Source organism: Sciurus vulgaris, assembly GCF_902686455.1.
Source record: "Sciurus vulgaris genome assembly, chromosome: 14".
NCBI lineage: Eukaryota > Metazoa > Chordata > Mammalia > Rodentia > Sciuridae > Sciurus > Sciurus vulgaris.
In genome coordinates, this window is record NC_136475.1 from 9,232,461 (window position 1) to 9,251,584 (window position 19,124).

General features: G+C 55.5%; 2 protein-coding genes across 4 annotated transcripts; both read right to left on the reverse strand.

Annotated features, from left to right (window-relative positions):
* Positions 1–3,865: 3,865 nt before the first annotated feature.
* On the reverse strand, positions 3,866–8,288 carry ANKRD23 (ankyrin repeat domain 23). 2 transcript variants are annotated; one of them, XM_079111114.1, is made up of 9 exons: positions 8,170–8,288; positions 6,724–6,870; positions 6,389–6,523; positions 5,214–5,339; positions 4,882–4,980; positions 4,701–4,799; positions 4,508–4,606; positions 4,314–4,412; positions 3,866–4,231 (listed from the first exon to the last, which is right to left on the reverse strand). In XM_079111114.1, the coding sequence occupies exons 1-9, from the start codon at positions 8,194–8,196 to the stop codon at positions 4,136–4,138; spliced, it is 927 nt and encodes a 308-aa protein (XP_078967240.1). In that variant the 5' UTR covers positions 8,197–8,288; the 3' UTR covers positions 3,866–4,135. The 2 variants fall into 2 exon arrangements, with proteins under 2 accessions (XP_078967240.1, XP_078967241.1); XM_079111115.1 differs by lacking the exon at positions 4,882–4,980.
* Positions 8,289–11,022: 2,734 nt separating this feature from the next.
* On the reverse strand, positions 11,023–18,824 carry ANKRD39 (ankyrin repeat domain 39). Of its 2 annotated transcripts, none has more exons than XM_079111117.1 (4): positions 18,656–18,816; positions 15,375–15,478; positions 13,902–14,105; positions 11,023–11,310 (listed from the first exon to the last, which is right to left on the reverse strand). In XM_079111117.1, exons 1-4 carry the CDS (start codon positions 18,753–18,755, stop codon positions 11,167–11,169), a joined length of 552 nt encoding a protein of 183 aa, XP_078967243.1. In that variant the 5' UTR covers positions 18,756–18,816; the 3' UTR covers positions 11,023–11,166. The 2 variants fall into 2 exon arrangements, with proteins under 2 accessions (XP_078967243.1, XP_078967242.1); XM_079111116.1 differs by lacking the exon at positions 11,023–11,310 and adding an exon at positions 11,321–13,424 and having other exon boundaries at positions 18,656–18,824.
* Positions 18,825–19,124: the final 300 nt, after the last annotated feature.

Below are 19,124 nucleotides of genomic sequence, written 5' to 3' on the forward strand. Positions count from 1 at the left end.
CTTGTAGGAAGTTGCAGAAGTAGTGGACCCACGCTCCCCTTGCCTGGGTTCCCTCAGTGGTTGCTACCCGTCACAGTGCAGTATCAAAACCAGGGCTTTGACACAGGCGTGCAGTGTGTGCTGATTGCATGGCTGCCCCTGCGTCACCTCAAGGGTGCCCCTGGGCTGCCCTGGAGAGCCCCCGACGCCATCCCCAGCCCCTGCAGCCACCGACCTGCAGGATGTGCAAATGAGTCACAGTGACCATGGGGGACTGGCTGGTGGCCCCCTGGGTGATTCTCGAGACGAGGCCGGGTCACCGCCTGCCGGTGGTTCGTTTCTTTTCATTGCTAAGTGGTGTTCCCCATGTACTTGGCATCCTGTTGGAGGACATCTGGGTGGCTTCCAGTTTTCGGCTATTCCAAATAAAGCTGCTATGAACACCACGCCATGTGCACGTGGATCTGCGAAGATCGGCTTCCTCTTCTTGGATAAATGCCAGGAGAGCCATTGCCAGGGTTGGTCGTGGCGTGTCTTCCCAGTAGGACAGAAGCAGCCTCTGCCGCCAGGTGGCGGCGCTGTTCCCTCTGGCTATTCTCAGGTGTGCAGCAGTACCTCGCAGTGGCTTTCATTTCATTTCCCAAATGGCTAGCAGGGGACATCTCTGTCCACATCCTTTGCCACTTTCTAGTTGGATCGCAGTCTTGAAGTTCCTCCTATATTCTAAATGCTAAAGTCTTGTCGGGTGTTTGGTTTGCAAATACTTTTTCCCGGACTGTTGCTGTAATTGGATCCGAAGTGCCCAGCCCACGTGTGAGACTCGGTCTTCAGCTTGCAGGGTCCTGGGAGGTGGGGCAGCACAGGAGGCAGGAGCTGGTGGGAGGGAGGAAGGCCCTGGGGGCAAGCCTTGAAGGGGACAGGGACCTGGCCTTTTCCTCTCCCTTCAGGCCAAGGTCTTCACTATGCGTTCTTGCCACGATGTGTAGACCCAACAGGAAGGAACTTGGCAACAGGGCCAAGTGACCGTGCGCAGGGACCTCTGAAACCATGAGCTAAAAAAACCCTTTCTTTTTGGCTGATGGCTTCAGGCCGTCACGGTAACGACGTAACGCACATAGCTTATTACATTTTCATCCTCTTGACAGGGACTGACTCGGAGCAAATGGCTTTGATTTTGATGAAGTCAGTTTACTGATTTTTCTTTTTATGCATTGTGCTTTTAGTGTCATATCTAAAAAATTATTTACCTAGTCCAAGACCCCAGAAGTTGTCTTTTTTTTTTTCCCCCTAAAACTTATGTTTTACATTTAAGTTGTGGTCCATTTAAAAAAAATTTTTTTTTTGGCAATTGGAGATGGACAGAATGCCTGTATTTTGTTTATCTTTATGCAGTGCTAAGAATCGAACCCAGTGCCTCACATATGCTAGGCAAGTGCTCTGCCACTGAGCCACAGCCTCAGTCCCAAGTTGTGGTCCATTTTGAATTCATCTTAGGTCAAGTCTCATTTTTTTTTTTTTTAAGCCCACAGGTGTCCAATTGTTCTGGTACCATTTCTTGAAAAGGCACCTACCTAGCCCCTACATATCTGTCCCTTATTTACCTATATAATAAGCCTTAAAATCAGTAGATAGAGCTGGGTGCGGTGGCACGGCTATAATCCCAGAGGCTCAGGAGGCTGAGGCAGGAGGATCACCAGTTCAAAGCCAGCCTTAGTAACAGCAAGGTGCTAAGGTCTTGGCGAGATCCTGCCTCTAAATAAAATACAGAAAAGGGCTGGGGAGGTGGCTCAGTGGTCGAGTGCCCCTGAGTTCAATCCCCAGCACTCAAAAAAAAAAAAAAAAAAAGGTTGATTGACATTCCACTTTGTTCTTTCTCAATTGTTTTGGTCATAATTTTTTTCTTAGGAATTTGAGAATAACCTTGTTTATATCTAAAAATCTTGCCAGATAAACCAATATGTCAACTTGGGGAGAACTGACATCTTGACTGTGTTGTATCTTTTGGTTCATGAACATGGTATGTTTCTCCATTTATTGAAATACTGTTTTGGAGATTTCAACATCTTTCCCTACATCTTTTGTTAGATTTATACCCAAGTCTTTCATTTTTCTAAACAATGGTACTATGTTTTTAATGTGTGTTCACATGTTCATTGCTGTTACCTAGAAATAGGATTTCATGTTTCTGTTGTATGCTCAGATCTTGATGGGCTCCCTTGCTATTCTAGGTGGGTGTTGTGGATTTTGGTAGATTCCTAGGGATTTCTAGTATGTGTAGACAGGCATGTCGTCTACTGATATTTGAGCCCCACCCTCGGGGCCTCTGACCTAATGATCTTTTGAGACTTGCCCTGGTGATTTCTAATAAGCAGCGGAGGTGAGGAATCCCTGCTCCTTGATCCTGTCCCTCAATGAGCAGAGACTCTCTGAGTGCAAGACCCATGTGTGAGGGCCCCACACAAAGCCCACTCTGCACTCAGTGGCCTGTCTGGATGTCAGGTTTGCACTGTTACGAGGCTCAAGTTTGCTACCAAGGTTGACAAGGACTTGAGTCCCGGCTAGGTCGTCCCTGGTGCCCGAAGCACTGGCTCCTCCCAGCCCAAAAAGGATGGCGAGGCTGTGATGAATAATCAGCCAATTTAATGAGCAAAAATTACTGATCTGTATAAAAAGGTGTTTTCGTCTGTCGCTTAGTGTCCTCATTTTGTAGATGAGGAGTTGTCGTTGCCATGGTCTCCTGCGCCTGACGTGCCCAAGCACCAGCATCTGGGCGTGCGCGGGCCCATGGAGTGGTGTGTGGCCCCTGGGGGGCGCTCTAATCAGCCTCTTCAGTGGTAACAGTGGTCTTACTCCTGGCCTGGTAAGGCCACCAGAGGTAAAGTAAAAGTAACTGCTGCAGAATGACTGTCGCAACTAGGGCCGTGAGGGGCCGCGGGGAGCCCGTCCCCCGTCCCCCGTCCCCGGGGCTCTAGTCGAGGGCGCAGCTTGAGGGTCCATGCTCTGGCATGAAGGAGCCAGCCCTGCCAGTAGCTCCGGTCTCTACCAGTGGAGTCAGAAAGAAAGCACAGTCGGAGGGGAGGGTCTCGGGAGCTGGTGAGGGGGTCCTGTGGCACCAGCAGCCGGCAGGCAGGGACTCAGGGGTGTGCGCCTTGCCTTCCCTGTGTCCCTGTGCAGGAGCGCAGGCCTCCTCAGCGTGCACCCCGCAGGTGGCTGAGCAGAGTGGAGGCAGCTGGGGGCCTGGTGGGCGTCTCCAGGACTGGGGGCTGGGGAGTCTCAGGCACCTGAGGTTGCGGGCCGCCGCCCCAAGAGTTGAGTGGGCCACAAGCAAGCCCCGGCGCCGGGGCTCCCCAGCCCCACACGGAGAGCCCCTTCGTGTGGAGGGGCTTGGTGGCCCCTCCTCTGTCCTGGATGCAGCTGCCGGCCACACCTGAACCACCACTTGCAGGAGACTGGCCCTGTGGAGGGGGAGGGTCAGGCTCCTGCTCGGGGCAGTGGACGCTGAGGAGGCCTGATGCCCAGCCTGGTAGCTGGGTCTGGGCCCGCTCGTCCTGCCCGCCCTTGGCTCCTGGGGCACTCCTGCCCTCCCTGGACGCACTATGCTGCCGCCAGCCAACAGTGCGTGGGCAGGCTGGTGGCCCCTGAGGCAGAGGGGCACAGGTCCCCCAGAACGGGCTCCAGCGCCTCAGCCTTCGGCTCTGGAGCAACCCGGCGGTGCTGGCGTCTGCTTCGAGGGGCATCACCCCTGCTGAAGGCCCTGCAAACCACCAGAACCCACCTCCAGAGCTGAAGACAGAGGTGCTTGGAGCCACTGCGGACCCTGCCAGGGTTGCGGCTGGTAGGGGCCCAGGCGCTGGGGGACCCCGCCTCAAGGCACAGGCAGCTGCACAGATAGTGCACTCCTGCCCTCCCTGGAGGCACTATGCTGCCCATGGACCCCTGCCTCCCTCTTCCCGGCTGCAGGCCTTGCAGGGAGCGGGCTACCCTGGCACACTGGGAGGCTTGCTCCACCTGCAGGGCTCTGTCCGGGCTCTGTCCGCCCCTCAAGCTCCGGGAGGAGGCAGAGCCCCGGGGTAGTCTGGCTGAGGGCCGAGGCCACAGTGCCGATGCTGGGAGCGGGCGTGGAATGGTGGCTGAGAGTGGCCCACAGGTCCGGGCACTAGCACCGGGTGCGGGGGTGCCCAATGTGTGCCTGCAGCGCTTCCTGGATGCCCCGCTGCCAGTCTCGTGCCAGCTGCACTGGGGTCATGGAGGCCTAGGAACGGGGACACGGGTCAGTCCTTCCTTTCTTCCAGGTCTCCCGGCTGGGCGCAGGCCCGTGCCTCCCACTTGCTCACCACGTTCTGCACGCCCAGCTTGGCTCCGTACAGCAGCAGCAGCTTCATGGCCTTGTAGTGGCCGTGCCGCACGGCCTCATGCAGAGCCGTGTCCCCTTCCTATGGGGAGATGGGAGGTCACGCTTCCACCCTCACCATGGGCCCTCTGCAGGACAGGCAGGGCGGCGGGGCTGTGGCCAACAGACGGCACCCACCTTGTCCTGTGCGTCGACATGGGCTCCACACTCGATGAGGTGCTCCAGGCAGTTGGAGTGGCCCGTGCGCACGGCCACGTGGAGGGGGGTGCTCCAGATCTAGGGGGAGGCGGGGCTCAGCCATGTCTAGAGTGGCAGTGCCACACAGCTGGCCTGCTGGCACGGCCCCCAGAGCAGGCCCCTTGTCCCTCACCTTATCCCGCGCGTTGACCTGGGCGCCCTGGTTAAGCAGCAGCTTGAGGATGTCCAGGTGTCCTCCGCGGCAGGCCCAGAACACAGGAGTCCTGTCCAGCTGTAACACAAGCACCGAGGCCCTCAGACCTGCGGGGATGCTGGGCAGCATTGGCGTGAGGAGTGGCCTCCCCGGGGCTCACCAGGTCCCGAGCGTCCACAGTGGCACCGGCCGCCAGCAGCTTGTTCACCAACTGGATGTGACCCTTCAGACAGGCCCAGTGCAAGGCTGTGCGGTGCAGCTGGGGCAGACACGGGTTAGGGAAGGGTGGGCGGCTGCCCACGGGACCCGCCTGTTTCCCAGAGCGGGTCCCGGACACTTGCTCACTCTGCCATCAGCCGGGGCTTCTCCCTCCCAGCTCAGGACACCACTGGGTGCCTCTGGGGCAGAAGTGCCGAGCTTCCCAGGCCAGACTGGGACACAGCGCGACACTCTTGCTCTTTTGGGAGCCACGAGCCCTCGCCCAGTGCTTACCTTGTCATGGGCATTGGGGTCCCCTCCGTCGGTCAAGTATTTGTCAATCAGGGCCTCCTGGTTCTCAGCAGCCGCCTTTAGGAATGTCTCCAGGTCCACAGGCTCCAGCTGGGCCTGGGGCTGCAGCTGGGTGAGAGGAAGGACAAGACCAAGTCACTCCCAGGGCCTGAGGCACCCTTGACCGCCGTGCCATCAGTGGTTCCCAGACAGCTGAGGACCAGCACAGTTGGCCTGTGCCAGTAGTTTTATCCAGTCTCACCCCTAAAAATCACGTTGCTGGGCACGGTGGCACGTGCCTGTAACCCCAGCCACTAGGCTGAGGCAGGAGGGTCGCAAGTTTGAGGCCAATCGGGCGTCTTAGCAAGAGCCTGTCTCAGGATAAAAAGGGCTGGTGAGGGGCTGGGGAGATGGCTCAGCTGGTAGAGCGCTTGCTTAGCCTGGTTCCGGCCCCGGCTCTGAGAAAGAAAAGAGATTAAAGTCCTAACCCTGTGCCTTGGAATGGACTATGTGGAAACAGGGTCCTTGCGGAGATGACAGGTTAGGATGAGGTCCCTGTCAGATGGTGGGAAGGGTGGCCCCAATCCAGCCTAACTGGGGCCCATCTTCCTTTATTTGTGCCAGGGGGCTCCAATCCTCACTGAGCCACATCCTCAGCCATTTTTTTAAATTTATTTTGAGGCAGGGTCTCACTAAGCTGCTGAGGCTGGCCTCTAACTTACAATTTTGCCTCAGCCTCCCAAGTCACTGGGATTATAAGGGCAGGCCACCATGCCCAGCTACTGGTGTCCCTTTAACAAGGGACATTTGGGCACTGGAAGAACATCACATGAGGAAGGGGTGGTGCATCTGCAAGCCAGAGAATACCAAAGACAGCCTGCAGCCGGAAGGCAGGGCAGAGGCCCAGATGAGCCTCCCCCAGCCCTCCAGAGGAGGCAGCCCTGTGGCAACTGGCTGGACCTCCAGGCCTAGGGCCAAGGGCAATGGGACCTCGAGCCCCAGTCGCCCTAGCAAGCCAACACGGCCTCCAGTGTGGGGTCCACGTGGCTCCTTGGGCACTAGCTGTGCTCGTGTGGCCCCAGGGCTACCCTTCCCCAAGCACCCCACTACCCAGGACGGGGCTCCGCCTCTGGACGTGGGCTCCCAGTCTGCCCATCCTTCCAGCGCCCACTGCTCACCGTCACCTTGGGCTCAGGCTCCCTGGGGGGGACCCTGCGTCTCAGTCTCAGTCGCTTTTCTTTCCGTCTCTGAACTAAGTCTTCCAAGTCGGCCAGAGTCTCCAGAGTCAGCCTGGAGCTGGTGAATCTTTCCAGCTGGGGCAGAAAGTGGGCGGGAGACGAGACAGGCCGGCCATCAGCCACGGTCGGGCTGGGGCAGGCGCTTGGTTGGTCTGCTCCTGGGCTGCTCTGCCCACAGGAGACCTGGCTCAGCTGTGAGCCTGGGACGTGGGCTCCAGGGCCCTCATCGCCCAGCTGCCCCAGCCGCCTAGCTACCCCAACCCAACGTCACTCACTTTCTTCTTCTTCTCTTCTTCCGATTTCAGCTTCTCCCGGGCCACGGCCTCTTGGGGGCCCAGCCTCCAGTCCATAGGCCAGCCACCAGGATCCGGAACTTCAGGTCCAAACCTCGACGCTTTCCTTTCACCTCTCTCTCCGCTTACCTGTAGGACGATGTGGGTGAACAGCCAGGAAGCTGGAGGGAGGAGCCCTTGGGCAGCTGCCCTGCAGGACCAGGGAGATGCTGGCCGGCTGGGCTGGGAGTCAGCCTGACCCTTCCCAAAGCTTCCTGGTGCTCTGGAGTGTTGGCAAGCTCTGTGACACCTGTGGCTGTCCTCACCCACCGTGGCCACCCTGACAGCGGGGGCCAGGGTCCAACTGGCCACTGCCTCCCCTGCAGCCCTGCAGGGGTTCAGGGCATGTGGCCACATCTATTTATAGTGCTGGGCTGTGCCCAGGAGCCTGGGGCAGAGGACACAGGAGCTTCCCTCTTGGGCCGTCATCCCTAGATTCCTAGCAGCTCATGCTGCACTGCCACCTGACCCCCAGTCCTAAACGCCTGGGCTTAGCTCTCTGCTCTTGGTGGAGCTATTTCCACCTCAGCAGAAGGGGCTCAGGGGATGTCCGGGAGCTGGGGACTACCAAGGAGCTCGGGTGGGGAGGGCAGGGCGACAGGCAACGGCCAGGACTCCGGCCAGCAGAACCACAGGCCCTTCTGTGCCACCCGCCCACCTAACGCTCCCCAGGCCCTGCTGCCCCCCTCCCGGCAGGGGCTGTGCCAGGCCAGGGCTCTGGTTGACGACGGGCTTCTCGCCCTCCAAAACCGACCTCCAGAAGTGTCACTGGTGCCACCACTCTCTCTGCCCAGAGCACACGCTGTGCCCTTCTCCCCCACACCCTCCGGACACTTCCAGAGCAAGGGCCATCATGGCGCTTGCGTGAAAGACGTGCCCAGCTACCCCTGTGCCCTCCACGGTGGCCTGAATTCCCTGTTTTTCCACCGAGTTCAGCGCAAACTCGCTCAACTCAGGCTGGGGGTGTAGCGAGGGCCTGGGATTCAGCCCAGCGCCACAAAACACCAAACAACTCCGGAGGCTGAGGCAGGAGGATCACAAAGTTTGAGTCCAGCTCGGGCAACTTGGCAAGACCCTGTCTCAAACAAGAGAAAGGACGGAGGGTGCAGCTCGGTGGTAAATCGCCCTGGGCTCAATCCCCAGGCCTAAAACGAGAGGAACACCTGCCAGCACGCCCGAGGGTTTTCACGTCCACCTCGCCCGACTTCCTACCCTCTTGTCTTCCCTCTCCTGCCCGAACCCCCTCACCACCTGAGAACCAGGCAGAGACCGGGAACGAACCCGGGGCCTCCTTGCTCTCATTCTGCCCTGACCCTCAGACCACAGACCACAGAAAGCGCTGCCAGCAGGTGCCTCTCTGCTGGGACCGTCTGCCTCCCCGCGTCTCACCAACTGCTGAATGCTGATGAAGTCCATGGTCCCCCTGCTCTCCGCACCCCCGGCCAGGGGAGCGCAGCCGCTCAGCCCTTTTATGAGAGAGCCGAGTCCTGGGGGCGGGGAAGGATAGAGGCTTGTGCCAGGGCCAGATGACTCTGGGGCGCTGTCACACTGACCAAAATACCAGTCTGGGAATGTGGCCCACTGAGGGCCAGAAAAGTGCGGCTGGGAGCTGAGTCGGCGGCCTCAGACACCCACCACCCTGTGGAGCTGAGTCGGCGGCCTCAGACACCCACCACCCCGCGCCCACCTCGCCCACTGTTCTGGAGGCTGTTGGACCAACACCCGTCCGGGGAGCCTGGCCCCCAGCCAGATCCAGGGCACCCGCCCCCTCTCCTGGGTTTAGAGTCCGCTTGTGAGGAGTGCAGCCCCAGCCTCCCTATTGTGTCTGGCTGCCTGGGACACCAGCTGGACCCAGCTCAGGCTGGAGTCCTCCAGAGACCTCAGCGGGGACAGGAGGAGAGGCTGACCTACCGCCTCAGGAATCCTCCTGGCATCTCCAGGAGGGACCCAGGCTTCATGACAGCCGCTTGGCGGCTCCAAGGCCGTCCATCCCTGCCTGCTCTTCCCTCTCCTCAGCTGACAGCCCGTCATGGGAGGCCGTCACGGTCCTTGTGCCCTGGAGAAGTCCTCCATACGGCCATGCCCGACCCCACAAGATGCTCTCCGGACACGGAGTGCCCCTTCCTCAGGCACAAGGGACTGAGGCTCCAAGTCCCGTAAGCAACAGTGACCCTGAGACCCAGCTGCTACATCAAATGCCCTAAATCTCCTTCAGAAGCCACGTGTGCCCTTCACTCAGCTTTGCCCTGAACGCTGCCTTGACCTTTGAAAGGAAACCAGATAGCTGGTAAATAAGGCTCTAGAATCAGGGCAACATGATCAGAGGCGACCAAACGGGAAGGGGAGCTGGGAGGAGGCGGCCCTGGGGCCCAAGGGTGGCTGCAGAAGCCTGGGGGTTCTGGGGAAACCCAGCACTTTCTGTGGGACCCCGTTCTGAGGCCCGGGGTATCTTCTTCCAGACCAACTGCTGTCCAGGCTGAGGGAAGGGCTTCCCAGATGAGCCAGAGCAGACCGGAAGTCAGACGCAGCTCTGCCCTCCGCTGTCCACGGGCCTCAGCTTCCTGACGGCCTGGTCACCCCATGGGAAACGAACTGGTATTAACTTTAAAACAACTCTTCCTTACAGAAACCCAAATGGAAAGCTCAGTCTTCCTTGATGAGCCGCCCTCACCACGGTGGCCCAGCAGACCGTGGCACCCGTTTGACGCACGCCTCTGCCCTCCTCCGTGTGTCTCCCGGCCTGTTGTTCCAAGAGGCACCCCGCTGCGAACAGAGTTGACACTCTTTCCGGTGGGCACATGCGCATGCCGGGCCGCGTCTGCCAAAGCTGACCCCACCCCAGGGAAGCAGGCCAGTTGGCGCCTCTCTTCTTGAGTACACCCCGAGTTACAGTGCTGGGGACTGAACCCAGGGCCTTGCACAGCTAGGCCAGCGCCAGGCACCTCTGGGTCAAGGACTCTGCAGACAGACATCGTTCAGCCTCGGATGAACCTTGCTCGAGGGAGCTACAGAGAAATCAGATTGTTGGTTCTGCTCGTTTTATTCAGAGATTGTCAGAATGCATCCACAGCGACTCTACCAATTCCCACAAGCAGATACCAATGGAGACAAGTGATGGTACGAAGGACAAGTGACGGTATGAAGGAATATCTAAAACACATGTGTGTAAGTACACATGCAAAACAGGGTCAATGTCCATATACTAAACAACTCCTTTGAATGTGAAGAAAGACATTTTAGCTGCTTGTGGTGATGCATGCCTGTGATCCCAAAGACCCAGAAGTCTGAAGCAGGAGGGTCACAAGTTCAAGGTCAGACTCCAGCACATTAGTGAGGCTCTAAGCTACTTGGTGAGACCCTGCCTCAAAGTAAAGAAAGGACTGGGATGTAGCTCAGTGGTAAAGCGCCCCGGGTTCAATCCCCAGTACCAAAAAAAAAAAAAAAAAAAAAAAGAAAGAAAAAAGAAATTTTAAATGGGCACAGGCAGGAAGTTCAGAGACAGGTGAGCGAGCCTCACTAGTATTCAGCAATGCAAAACAGAACTAAGCAAATGTGCTGTCTACCTCCCGGGTGCCAGGGTGGAACCCTGCTGCCACCCAGTGTTGTCCCTGATCCGTGGATGATGGTATGTGATGGGGGAATGAGACACATCGTCACACTCTGTACATGTACGAGTACACAAATGGTGTGAATCTACATCGTGCACAACCATAAAAACGAAAAGATGTACCCCATTTGTGTCCAATGAATCAAAATGGAGTCTGTAAAAATAAAAAAATTTAAAAAAAAAAAAAAAAGAAAGCCAGTGTTGGCAAAGCTCCAGAACCCGGCCCTCCGGTGAGCCACAGGCAGTGTGCCACGCCCCCAGGATCACTCGCTCAGTCCCAGAGCGACCTTGAGGATGCCCTCCTGTGACCCCCGTCACCTCACAGCCCTGGAAGCCGGGGCCACACAGATAAAGTGCTTGTGCCAAGATCCCTCAGTGGCTTCGTCACCTTTGGGGTGTTTTGTTTGAGACAGGGTCTTGCTCTGTTGCCGAGGCCGGCCTCGCGTTTCCGTCTCCCCACCCAGCCTCCCGCGATGCCCAGGTCACAGGTGGGCGCCACTCCAGCTCGCTTTGAGCCTCTATACGAAGGTCTTTAATTCTTGAGATGTACTGTGTGGGGCCTGAGGTAAAGATGTAGGTTTACTTTTTTCCAAACGGATGGATGTCTTCATGTGACAAAAACGTAGACGCCGCCAGCCAGCCAAACCTCCTGGCTGCCACGCCGGCTCTTCCCGGGGCTCCGGTCCCAGCGCCCCACCCTTCAGCGTGGGTGCTGAGCGAGGCAGGGGCCTGGAGAGCCGTCTGTGTCCCTCCAAGGGCAGCCTGAGGCCGCGGGCCCCTCAGCTGGTCAGCAGGCCCCGCAGGTCACTGTCGCAGGGCAGCAGGTCGCAGGCCAGCCGCGCTTTCCGATCGCGCACAGCCTTCAGGGCGGGGCTGTGCTGCAGCAGCAGGCAGCAAATGTCCACGTGCCCCTTCTCAGCTGCCTGTGGAGAGAGGTGGATCAGGAGGTGGGGCCTGGCTCCCCTCCAGGAACCTCTGGCTCCCACAGGGAGGCCTGGGAATGGAGGCGCTGGCTGGCTGCGAGGATCTCTAATTCCACCAACTGGAAGGGCGGGTGTGGCCACGCCACCGGGGCACTCAGCACGGCTGTCTTCCTGCGCCTTTGTCTAAGGCCATCCTTGTTCTGGACAGACCTGCACATCTAAAACAAGAACAGCCGGGCGCGGTGGCCCACGCCTGCCATCCCAGCGGCTCGGGAGGATCCGAGTTCAAAGCCAGCCTCAGCAACAGTGAGGCCCTAAGCAGCTCAGCGAGACCCTGTCTCTAAATAAATACAAAGTAGGGCTGGGGCTGTGCTCAGTGGTTGAGGGCCCGAGTTCAATCCCTGGTAACCGCCCCCACAAGAAAACAAGAAGCTCCAGGCCTCTTCGACCAGGTGCCAGGAGCCTGGGCGTGGGACCACTGGACACAGCCCCACCCTTTGGGAACTGAGATGAGCAGGGAAAACCAGGGGCCCAGCCCCCTCGTAATCCTCTTAGACACAGATATCTAACCTACGCCCTCCAAAAGGCAACAGGTAAGTGATCTCCGCAGATGATCTCGTAGCTTCCACACCAACCCTCGTGTCAACCCTGTTTGACAAAAGAAGGGACTGGGGCTAATAATGTAAGCCCAAGATCACAGGGTAGCCTGGGGACTCTAAACCAGGTGTGTCTGGCTCTAGAGTCTGAACTCTTCCCCACTCTACCCCAGTGCTGGGGATGGAACTGGGGCCTGGCACATGCTAGGCAGGCGCTGTCCCACTGAGCTGCAGCCCCAGCCTCGAACCTGCTAGCCTCCTCTCTGCACCTCCTAAGAAGCTGGGATCACTGGTGTGCGTAAAGTCTGGACTCTTAATAACTTGTTACACCACTGCATTCTCTGTTCCTCCCAACACAGGAACCGATGGATGACAGGGGCTTTTTAATCTTTTTTGTACCAGGATTGAACCCAGGGGCACTCAACCACTGAGCCACATCTCCAGTCCTTTTTTGTATTTTATTTATAAAGAGGGTCTCGCTGAATTGTTTAGGGCCTTGTCAAGGCTTGCTGAGGCTGGCTTTGAACTGGCGATCCTCCTGCCTCTGCCTCCCAAGCTGCTGGGATGACAGGCATGCGCCACTGTATCTGGCGATTTCAGGGGCTTTTGAGGGGTATCAAAATCAATACTAGTATCAACTACCATTCCAAATTTGAATTCAAATCTTTGTTTGCAGATCCCTGGAGAGCAGATTGAAGGCTCCAGGTTCCGCTGCCCCAGTGGTGTGCTGTGGCAGTTGTGAGATGTGAGCCACATAATTTTTTTTTACAAAAAATTGAGTGCCAATGTTTGCAAAGTCTATTTTAAAAAAAACCACATACAGAACAAAATACATGTCCATGAATGCCTATCCTTCTATATCCATTCCCACGTTTTCCTCGTGTGAGTGAGCAAAGGGACAGAGCTGTATCTGACGTGCAGCAAGCTGTGGGTAGAGCCAGGCACGTCCCCAGCGCATCCTGTGAACTGCAGCGGCAAAGCATCTGAGCCAGGCCGGTGTAGACCATGAAGACTCGGGCGGTCTGCCCCAACCAGCAAGGGTTTAGGAAGAGCACGCCCGGCAGATTACTGGCATAGTCGCCAAGCACCTGGGCTACATGCTAAGGCTGCAGGTGAAACAGGAGAAAGTCCGGCTGCCTCCAGTGAGACACACCTCAAAAAGGAGGCACCAGGGGGACAGCAGTCAGAACAAGGGAGTGCAGGGCACACACGGGGCAGGTCTGGGGCTCGGGAGGGCTCTCTGGGGTGTGCTGCGTAGAGAGCAGCAGAGGGAGGGAGAGGCACCAGGCCATGGGGACAGCTTGTGATGTGCCCTTGGGTCACAGAGAAGCAGGTTCAAAGAAAATGCCAAAGACTGGCAGGGCCCATTACAGGGGACCATGTGAGCAGAGCACAGGACAAGAGGCAGGTGTAAGCTAACCCCGGCTGGCCTTGCAAGATGGCCCTGGGTTTGGCAAGAGAGCTTCTGGAAGATTTCACAGGAGGGTAGGGCTTGATGAGAACTCTTGAGCGACTGCTCTGGTGGAAAAACCAGGATGGAGGCGAGAGGTGAGTAAGCTCACAGGCACGTGGAAACCCTCTGCCCCATGCATGAGAACTGCTTAGTGGGTGCCTGGGGGACCCCGGGGGTGGAGAGACACTCGCTTTCATGGCAAAGGCTTTGTCCTCAAGCTGTTTACCCCTAATGGACTGATCACTCTGGCCCTCTGGCTGTCACTTAGAAGTGGGCTCAGGGCGGGGGGGCAGCCCGAGTGACAGAAGAGCAACCCTCAGGAGCCACTAGGAGAGAGAAGCCCAGGGCTGCAGTTCGTTGCCACTCGTGTGCACAGAAGGCTGGGAAGTCACGCCCTGATCCTACAGTGAGGTGGGCGAGTTCTGGGGCTTCAGGTGACTTTCATTTTCTTCTCTACACGTTTGTTTCCCACGTTTTCTGTGACAAACATCACTAACTTTTATAAAGAGAAAGGATGCTCTAGAAGAGGCAGAGGGACACACCTTGTGGAGGCTGGTCATGCCATCGTCGTCCGCCAGCCGGGGGTTGGACCCGTGGGAGAGCAGCAGCCGTGCGATCTCCGTGTGCCCACAGTAGCTGGCCCGGTGCAGGGCAGTGGCGCCCCCGTGGGTCTGGGCGTCACAGTTGGCTCCGCTCTCCAGCAGGAACTGGCAGACAGCGTAGTGCCCATTGCGGCTGGCATAGTGCTGCAGGGGCAGAGACCGTGTTCAGATGGTGGGTCCCAGGCAGGTGACGGGGGTGGGGGGCATGGGCTCTGCAGCATGCAGCAAGATCAGGACCCGGCTCGGGGCCACCCTGCAGCTGTGGCCCAGGCAAACCACGCATAGCATTAGCTCTCTCGACTGGAAAAGGTGGGTAATAAACATCCCACCTCACAGGACAGTCATGAAAATAAAACGAATGACTGATGTAAAGCTCTTATACTAATTAAAATATCCAGGTTCACATGGTGCTTAAAAAAGAAACTTTGCAGCTAGGTGTGGTGGTGCACACCTGTAGGTGTTTATTAAGGGAGTAGGACACGAAGTGAGCAATATCAACTGCATTTTAGTACACTGGCAAAGAACAACCTGAGAGTGAAATTAATCCAATGCTACTTAAAAGAGCACCAAAAAGGCAGGGAACGGAGGCACATGCCTGTCATCCCAGCAGCTCGGGAGGCTGAGGCAGGAAGGTTTCAAGTTTGAGGCCAGCCTTGGCAACTTAGCAAAGCCCTAAGCAACTTAGTGAGACCCTGTCTCAAAATTTAAAAAAAAAAAAAGAGAGAGAGAAAACTGGAGAAGTGGCTCAGTAGTTAAGCATCCTTGGGTTCAATTCCCAGTATCAAACAAAACGAAAACAAAAAAACCAACAACAACAAAAGAAACTTCTGAAATAAAGGGAATATAAAATGTTAGTCAGCTTTCCACACTGAGACAAAGTGCCTAAGATAATCAATTTAATAATGGAAAGGTTGGCCTGGGACGTAGCTCAGTGGTAGAGCATTTGCCCAGCACGCGCAAGGCCCTGGGTGTGATCCCTAGCAACACAAAAACAGTAATGATAAGAATCATGATAATGATGATGATGAAAAAGATTTATTTTGGCTCAGCTGAGGAGGTTTCGGTCCGAGGTTTGGTTGGCCTGTTGCTTTTGGGCTGGTGGCAAGTCAGTACACCATGGGGGGTTGCATGGTAGATGAAGATACTTGTGGCATCTGGAGCAGACAGGAAGTGGCTCCTTCAAGGGCACGCCCCCAATGACCTAACCTCCTTCCTTTAGGGCCCACCTCCCAAAGGTTCCACCACCTCCCAGGTGCACTGCAAGCTGAGACAAGGCCTTTGACATTTGGGCCTTTGGGTGACATTAATCCAAACCATAGCAGTGAAGATACATGAACGCAATCCCCTTTTCAGACAGCAGGGGGCCCCAGGTCAGCTTTCCTCTCTGCTGACCCTGTGCTCCTCATGGCTCACCAGGGCAGTGTAGCCAGCAGAGTCAGGCTGGCTAGGGTCTGTGGCCTTCTGGATGAAATGCTTCACTCGGTTCAGGTCTCCATTCAGGGCTGCCGACCAGATTCCTGCAGGAAGCCAACCACAGAACTAAGCAGCACAGCTTGATAAGGATTTCTTAGTACTTCCTCTATTATTATTATTATTTTGGTAGTAGGGATTGAATCCAGAAGTGTTTAACCACTGAGCCACGGCCCCAGCTCTTTTTAATTTTTATATTTATATTTTATTTTGCTAAGTTTCTTAGGGCCTTGCTAAAGTGCTGTGGCTGGCCTCAAACTTAAGATCCTCCTTTCTCAGCCTCCTGAGTCTCTTGAGATTACAGGTGTGTACCACTGCACCTGGTTGAAAGATGAAACTCTTTCAGTGCTAACAGGATGTCACAAGTGGAAAATTCCACACCTGATTGCATATGATGGTTTACAATGAAAACAGTCACAATAAGAATATTTTATAAAATTACCTTCAGACTGAAAAGAATAAAAATTTTAAAAAATTACCTTCAGGGCTATGTGTATAACGTTTATGTGAAACATAAATTGATTTTGTGTTTAGGTTTGCATACCATTCCCAAGATATCTTAGTATGTATATGCAAATATTCCAAAATCAGAAAAAAATCCAAAATCTGCAACACTTCTGGTCCCAAGCATTTGGGATAAGGTGTGCTCAACCTGAACTAACTATGTATTTGGCATTGTAGGTACTAGGGAATCAGCTGGTGATATAAGCCCCACACTCACACACACACACAAATTTTGGTTTTATGAAGATTTTTTTCTTCCTTTCTTTTTTTTTGGTGGTACTTACTAGAGATTGAACACAGGGTGCTCTACTACTGAGCTACACCCCCAGCCCTTTTTTTTTTTAAATTTTGAAATGGGCCTCTCTAAATTGCCCAGGCTGGCCTGGAACATGCAATCCTCTAATCTCAGCCTCCAGAGTCACTGAGATTACAGGCATGCATGAGAGTACATGGGGCTTACGTTGTGATTAAAGGATAAAGATGAGAATATGTGTGCGTATTTATATTTATACATTTTACACACAGATATGCATAACCTGCTGTAGACCTGTGTGCATGAACTATACCTATGATTGTTGTTCCTCTGTACTCTGTACGTGTTGTAAGTCAGTCGGGTGGTGCTAAGTGCTCTGAGGAAAAGACAGGGAAGGACTGTATGCAGTGGGCAGGGATGGCCTTTCTGATAAGGTAAAATGTGAACAAAATGAGAAAAGGCACCATTTGAATAGATGTATAAAGACAATAAAAGCAGAAGAGACCCCCCGCCCTGCAAAATCAGATGACCTGACCTATATATCCTGGAGGTACAGGACCTAAATCTGCATTATCCTGGGGTAGCAAAAACCCCAAGTTAAGAATATTATAGGGCCGGGGATATAGCTCAGTTCACAGAGTGCCTGCCTGTCAAGCACAAGGCTCTGGATTCAATCCCCAGCACCACAAAAAAAAAAAAAAGAATATTATATATGGAGGTTGATCAAATCATGTGCGTAATGAATCCCACTAGTATAATGGGATGTATCAATTTTAAAAAGTTTAATCTAGGGGCTGGGGCTGGGGCTGGGGCTGGGGCTGGAGCTGGAGCTCAGTGGCAGAGCACTTGCGTAGCATGTGTGAGGCACTGGGTTCAATCCTTAGCACCACAAAAAAATAAATAAAGGCATTCTGTCCATCTACAATTGCAGGAAAAAAATTTTTTAAAGTTATAATCTAAGTTGACAGTGTAGTGGCGCACACCTGTAATTCCAGTGGCTTAGGAGGTTGAGGCAGGAGGATCTCAAGTTCAAAGCCAGTCTCAGCAACTTAGTGAGGCCCTAAGTAACTTAGCGAGACCCTGTCTCTAAATATTTTAAAAAGCTGGGGATGTGGCTCAGTGGTTAAGTGCCCTGGGTTATATCCCTGGTACAAAAAAAAAAAAAAAAAAAAAAAAAAAAAAAAGTACTTATAAAAGAAGGAAAATGAACCCAGAGAAAAGATATGATTTGAAAAAATAAATTCACACCACAAAATTGATAAAGATCTTTATCATAGTGGGAAGTAGAAAATAAATGAATAAGCAAACAAAATGGTGTCAGGTGACAACACTGCTCTGAGAGCAAGGTGACAGGTGTGTCAGAGCAACCTGGAGGGGACAGGGCAAGTTTTCCTTCTCCACAGCAGCACAACTGACCTTCTGGGCCAGAACATCCCTTGTGGTGGGAGCTGCCCTGGCAGGAGAGGGCGCATACAGACCCTTCCAGATAACAACCAAAAATGTCTCTCAGCAATGTCAAAGGCTCTGATGGGGGAGAACTGTTCCCCTGGGAACTCTAGAATGGGCGTGCAGGGAGGGTCTCTCTGAGGAGGTGACATTGAGCTGCCATATGAAGGAAAAGTGCCGGCTAGCCTACATGTGGGAGGGAAAGGGCTTGCATCTTTGAGAAACCAAGACAAGAATGGAGGAAAGCAAGGATGAGAACTGAAATGAGCCTAGAGAAGGGACAGCATTAGGTCCAGACCTTTGGGGGCCATGATAGGGAATTTGGATTTATTATAAAAGCAACAGGAACTGTAATGATCTGGTTTACTATTTTCAAAAAGTTTCTCTGGCTGCTGAGTGGAGAGGTCATGGTGAAGAATGAATGCGTGAAGGGCAGTAGCGACCGGCCATCCCCTGGCGACAGAAAATGTTATGACTGCATAACCTGCCTCTTCCAGATGACAGAGCACGGCAGAACGGTGATTCCACACCAGGGGGACCCTGAATCCCAGCCTTACTCACTGGCATCATGATCTCCGTATACTCTGGCCTGAGTGGGGACGAAGTCCCTGCCTCCAGCTCTCTGCCATAGCTGAAGCGTGCTCCTGGCACGCCGGGCTCACACCCGCATTCGGCAAGGTTTGGCCGCCTCGCCGCGTGGCCCCAGGCATGAAGCTCCAGCCCTCCAGGTGGGCTCGATACCCCAGCTGCAGATTCTGCTCCCGGCCCCTCGCACCCTCACTGAGGAGCCAGGCCAGCCTTGCACTTGGGAAAGTTACGGAAACCAAAGCCTCGGACTCCCCGCCTGCACGCGAGACGAAGTGTCCGGTGCCAAGCCCGCGCCGGGTTCTGCAGCTCCCAGCAGCGCGGCAGCTGTGAGCCCTTCGCCCTGCTGTCCTCGGGCACCAGGCCCAGAGCGCCGGGCTCGGTTCTTGGCCCCGCGTCCGTGCCGGCGGGCTCTGGGGCCGCGCGGCCGCCTCACCCCTCTCGAAGTCCATCTCCTCCAGCGTTTGCTGCACGCCGGGCACCGCCACCGGACGTGAGCAGCAGTGCGGGTCCGCGCAGGGCCGTGGTGCCGCCATCCCGGCTTCGCTGGTCGCCAGCTAGACTTCAGCACGCCTGGAGGACGGACGCATTGCTCGCCTCGCCGTCCCAACTTGGCCAATCGGCGTCCGCGATTTCTTTCGAGTCCCGCCCCTCTCCCGAGAGGACCAATGCAGTGTCTAGGCCTTTGCTCAAGAACCAATCGCGGCGGTGGGGCGGGACTTGCTGCCCCGGGCCGCACTCCGCCGCCGCCACGAGAGGGCGCGCGCGGCTAGCCGCGGTCCGGGTCGTGGAGCTGAACGCCGCGGTAGGGCCGGACGCCGCGGGCAGGGCGGGCTGCGCCGCCACGCCTTGTAGGGTATAGGGACCAGGAGGCTGGGCCCCGCCAGCAGCTTCGGTCACGTTCG